This window comes from Solanum tuberosum, unplaced genomic scaffold (assembly GCF_000226075.1).
Source record: "Solanum tuberosum cultivar DM 1-3 516 R44 unplaced genomic scaffold, SolTub_3.0 scf00086, whole genome shotgun sequence".
NCBI classification, from domain to species: domain Eukaryota; kingdom Viridiplantae; phylum Streptophyta; class Magnoliopsida; order Solanales; family Solanaceae; genus Solanum; species Solanum tuberosum.
In genome coordinates, this window is record NW_006239010.1 from 182,628 (window position 1) to 195,611 (window position 12,984).

Sequence of the window (12,984 nt, forward strand, 5' to 3'; positions counted from 1 at the left end):
CCATAACCTCCACCTTTATAACCATTATTCTTGTAACATTTCACTTTCATAACCTCCTCCATTATATTCATGTTAATGTCATGTTTATGACTAACATTTTGTATGCCTCTATGTTACACTATAAATAGAGGCATAAAGGTTCATATTGTATACACTTGAAGATTTGGTGAACACTTGAAAGAAAGAAAGTTATCTCATATTGTTCCTCTTGTGTTATATTCTTCTTGTCTTCATCTTTATATTGTTCTTTTGTTCTTAAGTTTTACAACATATTGCAAATTTTCTAAAAATAAATGTCAAATAGAGTGTGAAATTAGAGTGGAAAGAATATGAAAAAGGTTTTGAGGGACATACTAATATATGCATTAGCTATACATACATTAAAAAAGTATATCAAATGAAGTTATATATATATATATCATCAACCCCTAAATTTGTGTACTTAAATCTAGTGAAAAAAAGGCAGAAAAAAGTCATGAAAAAAGGAAATGAAGGCGCCATCTAAGATTGACTATTCTAGAATTGGATAATTCTCAAAAAAGATCTTATATTCTTATTCTCACTTAAATCTATATATATTCCTACTTAAAAATAATCTTTTTAATGCTACTCTTTAGGCCTTAAATTAAATTAAAATAAAATACAGTTTTAATTTAAATAATAAAGTTCTACGATTTCTGGCAAAAAAAAAAAAAGCCGACCACTGCATAAGTTATTATCCACTCAGAACAGAAGCAATCTTTTTTCTGATCTCCAAAGCAAGAATAATATTGTGAAAGACAATATATTACATTAAAAATTAAAGGAAAAACATGATATGCATTTATGCAAAGATATGGTCACTAAAACATAGTAAATTATAGATAGAAATCAGTTATCAAAAGTCAAAGATCACATGAATATACTAATACTATGACTGGCATAGAAGTAATAAGACAACTCTCAATTATTATCTACTAATCTTCTATTCCTATCCGCAACTTTCATGTCCTTCTATCTAAGGGCATATCATCGATAAGTGAAAATGTGGCATATCCTAATTCTTACCTAATCATGATCTCTCCTCGTTAATGCTTATTCAACCTATCTCTGCCTTTTATCAATCTTTCTATATCCAACCTCTCACACCTCTTTACTGGGGTCTGGAGCATCCATACCTCTCATTTTCACTGTCTAAACTATCTCAATCTCCCTTCCTTCATCTTGTTTGTGTGTCATATCGTAATTCCTACCTAATCATGATTTCTCCCCAATACTTATTTAACCTACCTCTGTCTGTCATCAATCTCTATATCCAACTTCTCACACCTCCTTGCTTGGGTCTGGAGCATCCACACCTTTCATTTTCACTATTCAAATCATCTCAATCTCCCTTCCTTCATCTTGTCTATCACAGAGATCATCCACACTTGTCCCAAATAACCTCAATACTAATTCTACCGCTCTTAGTATGCCACACTTCCATCTTAACATCCTCATTTTCTCCACTTACATCTTGATGAACTTGTGAGTTTTTCTCTAACCAACACTTCGCCCTATATAACAAAATTAATCAAACCACCGTTCTATAAAACAATGGTACCTTTTTGTTACACAAACCACCGTTCTATAAAACTTAGTACAATGTGTGATAATATTATCGATCTTCTTAGACCAAAAAATAATAAATAAAACGATAATTTTACCGACTATAGAAATAGTGGGATGGAGAGTAGTTTGCTCGAGACCAAATTTCCCACACTATTTCTCCACTAACACGTGTCAATAAATGCCAGCTTCAATTACACGTCATACTCCTAGTCATCAATTGCACATATTTTTCCTATTTTACCCTCCACCCCCAAAAATATAGCCTCTATATCCCTTCTCCTTATATTTGTCTTCACCCCCACTCTTTCTCCTTCCATCTCTCCATTTTCCCCCACTCTCTCTCCCTATCCTAAAATATTCCCTCATTTTCAAATTTTGCTCAACAATTTCAATTCTAAGTCAAAGTTTTTTGCTATTTTCTTGGTGGGTTTTGATCTAAAGTTCACTTTTATGAGGTTAATTTGTTGAAATTTTCGGATCTGTAACTGGGTTGTGAAGAATCTGTTTTTGGGGTTGTGGGAGTTGTTGATTTGGTGAAATTTTTGGATCTGAAAGTGGGTTTTGAAGAGTTTGTTTCTGGGGTTGTGGGAATTTTGTATTGATTGACTTTTGGATTTCAAGTTCAGATTTTTTTTCGATGTCGTCAACGTATTGGTGTTATAGATGCAATAGATTTTACAGAGTATGGAGCGAGGAATCGATTGCTTGTCCTGATTGTAACACGGGATTTGTTGAAGAAATTGAGGCTCCGACCCGATCCACGTTGTCCGGGTCACGGCGTCGGCGTATCCCTCCGGCGGTGATGCAGACGGCAGCGCGGAGTACGGAGCAGTCTCCTGCTTCGGGTTATGGTTCCGGGTCAAGTCCGGGTGTTCGTAGGAACCGGAGGAATACTGGTGACCGGTCGCCGTTTAATCCTGTGATAGTCCTTCGTGGTTCTACCAATGGAGGTGGCGCGGGAGGGGAAGGTGGTGGAGGCGGTGGAGGGGGGTTTGAACTGTATTATGATGATGGAACCGGGTCGGGTTTGAGACCTTTACCTACGAGTATGTCTGAGTTTTTACTCGGGTCAGGTTTCGATAGGCTTTTGGATCAGCTAGCACAGATTGAAGCTAATGGTATTGGAAGAATAGAGAATCCACCAGCTTCAAAAGCTGCAATTGAGTCGTTGCCAACAATTGAGATAATTCATTCTCATATTGTTACTGAATCTTGTTGTGCAGTGTGTAAAGAGGCATTCGAGTTAGGCACTGAGGCCCGCGAAATGCCCTGTAAGCATTTATACCATTCAGATTGCATACTCCCATGGCTTTCGTTGCGCAATTCGTGTCCAGTTTGTAGGCATGAATTGCCTTCAGAGAGTCGGGATGTTGTCGATCCGAATAGAGCACCAAGCGAACAGAGTGAACAGAGTGTAGCAACAAATAATGAGGTGGAGGAAGCTGTTGGATTGACCATATGGAGATTACCTGGTGGTGGATTTGCTGTTGGGAGGTTAGGTAGGAGAGGTGGGGAGAGAGCTCTTCCGGTTGTATTCACTGAAATGGATGGTGGTTTTAATAATAATAACAATAATGGAGTTCCAAGGAGGATTTCATGGGGTTCTAGAGGAAGCGAATCGCGACAAAGTGGTGGCTTTAGGAGGTTTTTTGGCAACTTGTTTTCGTGTTTCGGTGGTGTTGGTTCATCAGGGTCAAGCTCTAGTTCAGATTCTAGGATAAATCAGAGCAGAAGTAGTTCAATGTCATCTGTCTTTCTTGCTACAGCAAGAAGGCGCAGAGGCTGGGGTTTCGAAGCTAATAATGGAGTTAGAAGATGGTAACTTGAGTACCGGTGGACACGACAAGTTTATCATCATTGTAAATACACTGGAAGTGAATGCTGGCTCTTCAATGGCACGCAAGAATTTATTTTTGATATTTATTAAGATGATATTTATGCAAATGAGTTGAAGATCCTATAGCAGGGGTGGATGACATTGGAATATATTAGTGTAAGAATTGGCTCCCTGCAGTGTAATTCTTCCTTTTTATTCTTTTATCTGTCCCCTTTTATGATTTAGTGTCTTTTAAATTCAGCCCCGCTTGTTCGATAATTCTATTGGAACTAATGAAACTTACATGAATTCTCAGTTTCTTGTATCATGGCTTCTTTTTTACTTGGAAATTCAGGTACGTCCCACAATAGGGACCCTGCAATTAGTCTTGTCTTGATAGTTAAGAGACTTACTTTTGATCATGTAATCAAATTGGTCATTGAACCTTATTATAAATTGTAGATTGTTGTTCCTTTTAGCAGAATTCTCTTTGTTCTCTACATTTTGATGTCATTTCTAGAAGTTTGAAAGCTATCTACTATCGTTGATTGATTTCTGCAGAGGATAAGACTCTGTACATATGCTTAATATGATTAATGTTGAACGTTTGTATTCTTGGTGTTTCGGTTTGGGAGGGAAGTTTTTTAAGTGGTGTCGACTCATAGGTGATAAACTCTTGTAAGCATCAGTTACAGCATGGAAAGGTGAAATGATGTCGAAATAGCAGGCCATTATTGCATACTCTGATGGCAACATCAATTAACCGGCTGATAGATATGTTGATTTACTTTTTGAAAGTTACAGGTTATCGATAAGTTAAAGTGATTTTGATTGATAAAATGAGCCTATGGCCCAAGGGGGTAAAATCTTGTGCAAAGTGGGAACCTAATAACTTTTTGATAGGCGTTACATAAGAATCCATTTGTTGATTAAAAAAGTGTCTTTCAGTGGTGAAATGCATGCCTGATGTAGCTCCAGCCTTCTTGTCTAAGACTTTGTAGACGTGTATTCAATGAGGAAACTTTTCAGGACAGAAGAGTGTTTCTAGCTCAATCCTCCTGGATATGAATTATAAGTGGAGCTGGGTATCAATTAGAATACTTTGAAAAAGAGAGGAGGCAAAGTCGAAAGAGCCCTAGCAGCATTTTATTAGGATGGGACCTATAATAGTCTGGTGTGGTTATCATTTCCGTTATTTCTTTCTCTATATTGCTTTGAAGTGTTTTTTCTTGAGCTAAGGGTTTATCGGAAACATCCTCTCTATCTAAGGTAGTGGTAAGGTCTTCATATGCTCTACCCTCCTTAGACCCCACTTTGTGGGATTATGCTGGATATGCTATTGTTGCTGTTCTGTAAAGTGATTCCATTTGGGATGGTGGCAGAAAACTGAGTTTTATACTAATTTGTAATGACAGGGTATAGCTTAACTCTGTGATATCTCCATTTTCCTATATATAGTTTATAATACGAGTGATTGTTCACGTTCTCCTTTGTTCAATTTCTTAAGGTGGAAATTGTAGGTTTTCATGTATGGCTAGATGTGGAGCATGAGCTGCTTTGATTAGTTATGAACTCAAGAGTGACAAGTAGATTCTTAGCCGTATTATTCCTCAGCGTATGATACATCTTGGCAGAAACGAGGCTTCCAAAAGACATTCTGTTTTGTAGCAAACAGACTGCCTAAATCTTGTACTATTAGTTATCGCTTATCTGGCAGATTGTCCGGTTATTAATTGATGTTCTCGTCTTATTCCTGGTGTGTAACGTTTGCTTGTATACTGAACCAAATGAGTTTGGCTCTTTCATTAGTGAGTTAAATGCTTATGTAATTGTCATTCGTGTTAATAGTCTGCACTATTCCATGTTATGACAAGAAACTGGGATTTTTGGGACATTTTCACCTTTGCATTTGGCCATCAAATGGATCTGTCTCTTTTGAATGAAACATTCAGAAGAATACATGGCTATTTGACAACAGCCTAATGAGATTTTTGGACCACTAGTTGGATTGTTTAAAGTTATAGTTTGAGAACCTCAGCAAGCTCTTTTAATTTACTAAATTAGACCTGTATAACATATGGGGTCATCTAGGCTGAGTGGGATTGTAAATTGTACTCTGGTGATAAATAAAAAGAAGGTTTCTAATGGTAGAATGAATGCTTTTAAGATGACATTGAGAACCTCTGAGAAGAAGACAGGTGTTAGGGACAAATCTTCTTGGTTAAGAAAAGAAAAGAGGCTAGTTTATAGAGTACTTTAGTGATTTCTTAGGATAGGGGACCTAATAGTCTAGTGGGGTACACACTTTAGAGTGTGGCGGATCAATAAAGTCGGCTCAACACCATGATGTCTCAAACTTTATTGAACGGATTTGCCTGATACACGTTGGTGGTGGGAAGTGACAGATATTCTATGGAAAAGTGTTCTGGTGGGGCAGTGAGTATGTTTTGGTGCATTCCCTGTCTGCTAAGAATAAGAACTAGTTCTTGTTTCAAGTGAAGAGTATCTGATTGATACAATATTTTGTTTTCTAAAGTAACTCCATTAAGCATGGTGGTGTTGTTTAATAGTTTGTGATGACAGGTAATGTGGGACTAACCTAATCAGACTTGACTTGGAAAGTTTTTGCAACTGAATTTCCATATTCTGAGGGACCTGCTAGCTGCTGTCTGCTTAAGCTCAATTATATGTGGCCTCCATTGTCCTAATACACACTCAGGTTTGTTCATTTTCTATAAGATTGTCATGGTATGTTTGATGTATTATAGTGGACCATGAGCTGTGTGGACCTTTGGTTAATTGTATACAATCAAATTATAGTAGTGGAGATCATTTGAGGCTCTCTGCTAAAGGACAGAGATGACCAGAATTCTGATAAAGAAAGGGAAGCGTAAGGCCGGATGTCGTTAAGCATTTGCTTTTGTATCTCCTTTAGATTCAAAAGTTGTCGTTGGATGTTTCCTACATTGTCGTTTCGTTTTCTTGATATGGAAGAGGACGATGGGGTGCAAATCTGCGTATATACGCCACTATCAACTGCATCGCATGCCTTGGCATTTGAGTATGTTACTGGTGAAAATTTAGCTCACCTTTGGTACTTGGGTGGAAAAAGAATTCATATAGGCGATACCAATAAGTTGTGATTATGGTTAACAGAATTTAAATCTTCAACTATTGAATTGCGATGTGTTAAAATGAAATGATTGTGACTCGTGAAGATTCATCTAGTCGACTTCAAACTGATTTGACATCAACCATGGGCGAAGCTAGGGGACGTGAGGGGATTCATTTGACTCTCCTTTATTGAACATTTACATTGCGTCTAAGGTTAAAATTATTTATATGTTATGTAGTGGGCATCAAAAAAAATTTGTTATTTTGTTGCGTTTACTTTTTTGTATTTTGATTTTTTGTAATATAATTCCCAACTCCCCATACGGGGTTCGTTTATTATAAACTAAAAAGTGGTTAGTTGATTAATGATGTTGGAAAATGGCATATAAATGATGAAAGTCTATTCAAATTTTGCTTAGGTGACATGAATCTAACATTCCACTTAAAAATTAAAAAAATTGACTTTCTAATCATATTCTTATTTATATAAATTTAGTGAATACACTCTTGTGAGAAATAAAAGATCTTTTGGACATTATAATCTTCATTTTGGTTATATAATCTCTGTTATTATTAAGAGGATAAATTAAACATCTATGGAATGACAAATCATATCAAAAAGTTGAGAACGTGTCATGTGATGACAACAAATTTAGTTTTCTTTTGGATCCTTACAGCTTATTTTTGCTAATTAAATGGAAATTAAGGGCCTTAAATCATGGGATTTGTCTCTTCTTAATAAACATTCCCAAGAATAAGTGGCAAATTTTTGGCGTCGTAAATTAATATTTTTGGACCACCACTTTTTTGCTTCAATGAATAATAGGAAAAGCTTGCTCTAATTTCATGACAGAATAATAATTATTCCTTACATACAATTAAAGTAGTTAATCAACTTTGTACTTGGAATAAAGTTTTGTCCATTGTCTTTTTTCAAGAAAATTACAATTACTCTTCATTTTTGTTCGTTTCCAAATGGTGTCCGGTATTCTCATTAGAGTCTGATTAATTCGAAAAATACTCTCTTCCAAGGCATTTGTATAAAACAATTCAAAAATAAAGGGAATTTCTTTGCCCGTTAAAGTGAGGTATCCCATCCCAACCATATGGTAACTTATAACAATATGAAAGCTTAGAAATATCAAGCAAAAGGAATACGAGTTAGCATATTTAACACCATCAGGTATTTCTATACGATCTACGAGTATATGCTACTAGTGTATAAATATATTATAAATACATGGCGATTTTTACTTCGCTTTGCCCTTCCCTTTTCCTTTCTTTGCTTCAAGTTTGGCTTGGATACGAGCAGCTGCTGCGGCCTTGGCTTCTTCTCTCTTCTTCTTCTCTTCCTCCTTAGCTGCAGCTGCCATTTCTCTTTGCTTCTTTAGTTCCCTGTTTAATACAGTGACAACAATTGTTTTGTCGAAATTCCATTCAGTTGCTTCTTACAGAGAATCAAACCATGTTTTTCGAGCTAACAGAAAGAGAGATCACTTACTCCAGCCTAGCCCTTTCATCTGAAGCGCTGCTGACACTCGAACCCTTACGTGGTCTACAAGCCACCAGCTCAACCTCGAAAACAAGGGTTGCCCTGTATTAAGATGTTTCAAACTCAGCAATTAGATTACCACAAAGAACACTGTCCCGCCCAGCTCAAAACATTGATTGTCTTGCTACCAATCAACGTCATGTTGCTTTAACATGCTGGGAGTGCTGGAATTACATGGAAGTTGGTCTTAGTGACTTGATGAGATGGAAATGCTAAAAAGGATGCCCAGGTAAGGTGAAGTCAATCTACAGAACCCTAGGCTCCCAGACCGGTTTAGAGTTTCACCATTTAGTAGAGGGACTTTATTTTGCATGGTTCAAAGTGGACCCATGACCATTTTCCTAATAAAGAAACATTGTTATTTTTAATCCCCTTTCTTAATAGAGTACATATGAATGTTGGGATCAGGAGAAGGAGCACGAATTCTCTTCTTCAGTTAAAACCTCATAACGGAGACAAATCCAAGATTTAAACTTAATGGTTTTAACTTTAAGTTCTTAGAACTAAGCTTATCATACTCCCAAAGTTATGAATTGGAGTTTAATATATGTTCATTTTAGTGGGTTTGCATAAATATATCTATGTTCGGTGTCAATCGCACCTGAGGGTACTATCAGCTATTTCATGACATGAGACGCTTGCAGCATGTAAAAAAGATTTACAGAGTTAACTTACTCGGGGGGGATATCCGGTGGGGACCCAGCACTTCCATAGGCATACTCTGGCTTGCAGGTAATTACAGCTACTTCCCCAACCTGGAAGATCAAATTAAAAAAAGTTGAGCGCTAATTTAAACTCAATGTACAACCACCGCAAGTTAAAGAACATATCAACCTTCATGGTCCTCAATGCAACATCCCAAGCCTTAATAACAGAACCAGTGCCTATCTCAAAGGAGAAAATTGTATTATCTTCACGGGTAGTATCAAATACTTCACCAGTATCAGCAAGAGTGCCTTCATAATGAACTGTTTTGTTACCAAAAAACAGGAAAAGATTAATATGCCGAATCTTGACTAAGATGTAGCTATTTCAAGAACTAATAAAAAGAAATATGCGCTATTTAGGAACTAAGAAAATGTGATTTTGAAGATGAGATCGCTGAAACAAGATAGATGGAACGGACAAAATGGTCATTTTCAATATGGGGATCACAAAACAGAGTACTAAGCTTAAATTGAACTTTTTTCTTTTATTTGTTGCCAGAAGAGAATTAGTGCAGGCACTGAGGCTACACTAGTAGTGCATAGGTCAATCCAGGGACAAAATTACTTGGTTTTCTAATACAAAATATTGATCGGTGTCTAGTATTTCAGTCACAAGCATTAAGGAGTAACAAAATTTAGAAGCTTATGTATGTAAACATGTAATTTCCAGTTCATAAGTGGAAGAGCACAGTCTGAGACTTCTTCAGGTTAAAAAGACCTCAGATTATGAGGTTATTTTAAACAAAACTTTCCTCAACAGTTACACTTGTCAAAATCTAATAATGATCACTCTTGAATTAGGGATGGAATACTATTACGGCATTTGAATTATCCGCTGAACTTCATGACGATGGATGCAGAATAGCTGGAGCTCCCAATTGAGGCCTAATTTATAGCAGTAACTGTATTAAATGTACTAACAGTGACTTTTGAGAAATTATTGCTTCAAAATTCAGATCTTTACATCTCTTTTTATCCAATTCAAGTCTCTCACTCAATTTTTCTTTCTTTGCCATAAACTACGTTCTTAAAGTATTTTAACCATCAAGTTTAAGAAGAAAGAAGGCCTATTTGCTTTTCAACATCAGCATATCCCAGATTTTGAATAGCTATACTTTCTCCATTTACCCCAATAAATTAAGCAATATGTTTTGCTTTCCTCTTTGATGTTACAAGGAGCACCCTTGCCTTGCAAAGAGGCAGTAACTACAACACTCTCCCCTTGCAAAGTATTGACATCTGTACACCCATGAAGTAACGGTATACACATCTTGTTCTCTTAAGGTTCTATGATTGTAGAGGTTGGATTATTTAAAACAATGTTTGAGAGAGGTGATTATTGAGCATACCAATGAAGGAAGACACAACATGTATTTAGAGTCTCAAACAGCATGGGTGAAGGATGTAATGGCATGAGAGCTATAGTTACACGGTAAAGGCTCATTATGCATTCAAGTGTTATCCTAATAGCTGTACAAGTAGCCTGTTATAAGAGACATGCCAAAAAGAAAATGAGAAAAGTGAATGCAACAGAGACATACAACACAAAACAGAAAGAATGTAGACGTTTTATGTTAAATGTCAAAAGCAAGCTATGTGACCCATACCATCAACAAGAGGAAGACTCTCTGAGGGAGCAATAGCATCAGGTTTGGATCGTTGCACAATTTTCTTCATAACACCTCCATCTCCAGTTAAATCAATTGCATCACCCATGTTATATAACTTTTCAGCAACTTGGCTGGTAAAGAACATCAACTCAAGTCATGAGCAGAGGACGTTATTCACATTATATAAGCAACTAACTGCTTAAACCACACAAGAAAGGGGGAAGGAAATGAATGGGAATGTTATGAGAAGGAAATAGTTAAAGAACAATAGTTTTTTCCCGTAAACTGTATTATGGGAGCATTTATCTACATCAAAGACGTATTGTCACTAAATATGCAAATGTTCTAAAACTGAACCAGCTTTAAATCATCAAACAGAAACTAGACCAGCATAATGAAGAATGGTACGGCAAAAGAGAGAGTTACGTAACACTTTGTGTAAGATTAATGGGCATGGCTGGAACTTTTGAACTGCAAAGTTATCATATTTCTCTTGCAAAGCCTATAAGAACTCAACTACTAGTTTGACCAACAATTATGTCTTTCAGCATTTTTAACTTTTTCCCTTTTAATAATTATAGAATTAGTCGAGGTGCGTTAAAGCTGGCCTGGACACCACGGTCATAAAATAAAAGAAATTTATAACATGGAAGTTCAGTAATGAGAGTTCTTTTTCCTTTTTTTGTTTGAATTTCTCATTTTAGATCATTCTTTCTGACCTCCTAAGAAACTCAACCCTAGCAACAGACCGCGGATAAATTCTCAATGTGCACAAGGTCCATGCAGTCACATGGACTCCTTGTTGTATAACCGACAAATTCCAGAGAGGCAATGATGCGCAATTTGAAATTCACTGGGTAATGAGCCCCGCCCTCTACCCTTCTCCACTGAAATACCTAGCTTTTGATTGCAATCACATGGACCCCTTCTCACCCATAAATCCCACAATCTGACCCCCACTTCACAGCTAGCCATATAAGTGAAAACAAGGGGGAGTTCACAGCTATATAATCAAAATAAATAGAATCTATCACTACTGACAGCTAATTATATTGAATAATCTTTTACGCAGGTCAATGGGGAAACTGAAATTTCATTCTCTTTTCTTTTGGAATTCTCTCTCATTTGCGGCCAATAATATGCTGACTCCAAGAGAGCGTGCCTCGTTTCCCCGGATGATCAGCCCACTTTATATCATAACATTTCTTTTAGAAGAGTGCGCCTTAAGTTGCCCCATTTTGGAACATAGACGCAGCTTTCTGAAGGTTTTTTGGCAGCTCTCTATCCACTCCCAAGGACGGTTCTTCTTCAACAAGTAGGCCTAGAGATAATTACACAGATCTAAAGCATCTACTTTGATATATGGAAACTCTGGAAGTGTTTTGCCAGCTGAATTTCACCAAACATGCCATATGCCTTCCTTTGTTGAAACATAATTTGGGAATTATCCATGTCGTTATTTGAGCTATCAAGTGACTTGCACAAAATGTCCTACTAAAAAAACCCTTTTTATCTTTTTCAATCTCCTAATAAACTCATTTCTACAAAGTACGAATTATACACCTAATCTGTACTTTCTAATGATAAAATTAATACATACAACAACAATAACTACTACGCCTCAATCCCCAATCGGTTGAGGTCGGCTATATGAATTGTCCATATGCATTCTAATCCAAATCTAGCATTGACATACCAAAAAATTATCTTTTTATAGAGAAACCAAACATCAAATCTTTAATAGTCAACGGGTGATTGAAAATTGATCAGTGTTGGCAGTGCAAGTTAACATGTAAACATAGACACAATCGAATCCAGTATTCAAACTTTATGAGTTCAACCTTTAAGATACTTAGCATTGAACTCATTGTATTTCTAAAATTATGAGATTCAACCTACTATTTGTTACAATTTGGTAAACTTCTACTAGGTTCAGATGAATTCGCAAGAAAAATTTCTACTAGTTCAGAGTGCAAAAAACATTGCAATCAAATTAACCATTTGTCTACCATTAACATTATAATGCACAAAAAAATGTTAGGCTTTCCTTCTCAGGAGACAAAAAGAGATAACTTACAGTTCAATTTCGCCGGAGATTAAAAAAATTAAACGGCAGAGGAGAGTTACTCCGGTGTCATCTGAAATTGGACGGCAAAATCAATCGGAATTCGGATCCCAAATTGGAATCCAATTGCTTGTTGTAAACGCAAACAAGCTAAAAGAGGAATATGGGCTTGAAATCCATAAGCCCAACTCACAGGCCCAATCACAATATTGCCAAACAAGGTAAAATTACAATTGTATAGATTTATTTTTAAAAAGGGAAATTTTCGCAAATACCTACTATAATAAACTTAACTATGTTCCATAGCTATAATTTGCATATTTACGGGTTGTAGCTACAGTTTAAGCTGTCTCGTTTATATAATTCGCGGGTTTGTATAATTTGCGAGTACGTTTGTATAATTGAAATATTTTTATATAAACTCGAAATAATGAATTTATACAAACACAAATATCTGAACTTTAAACAGTTATATAAATTATATTATACAAAATGTATACAAATTAAATTATACAAACGTCTGAATTATA

The 12,984-nt window shown here is 36.2% G+C and overlaps 2 protein-coding genes across 2 annotated transcripts; one reads left to right on the top strand and one right to left on the bottom strand.

Moving 5' to 3' along the window:
• Positions 1-1,892: 1,892 nt before the first annotated feature.
• LOC102605063 (E3 ubiquitin-protein ligase RING1-like) lies at positions 1,893-3,890 on the top strand. The gene has a single exon (XM_006346647.2). It carries the CDS (start codon positions 2,228-2,230, stop codon positions 3,410-3,412), a length of 1,185 nt encoding a protein of 394 aa, XP_006346709.1. The 5' UTR covers positions 1,893-2,227; the 3' UTR covers positions 3,413-3,890.
• A 3,687-nt stretch (positions 3,891-7,577) lies between these two features.
• Positions 7,578-12,592, bottom strand: LOC102605512 (peptidyl-prolyl cis-trans isomerase FKBP20-1). Its single transcript, XM_006346648.2, has 6 exons — positions 12,467-12,592; positions 10,387-10,520; positions 8,907-9,040; positions 8,748-8,827; positions 8,022-8,114; positions 7,578-7,915 (listed from the first exon to the last, which is right to left on the bottom strand). The coding sequence occupies exons 2-6, from the start codon at positions 10,493-10,495 to the stop codon at positions 7,771-7,773; spliced, it is 561 nt and encodes a 186-aa protein (XP_006346710.1). The 5' UTR covers positions 10,496-10,520; positions 12,467-12,592; the 3' UTR covers positions 7,578-7,770.
• Between the last annotated feature and the right edge of the window lie 392 nt (positions 12,593-12,984).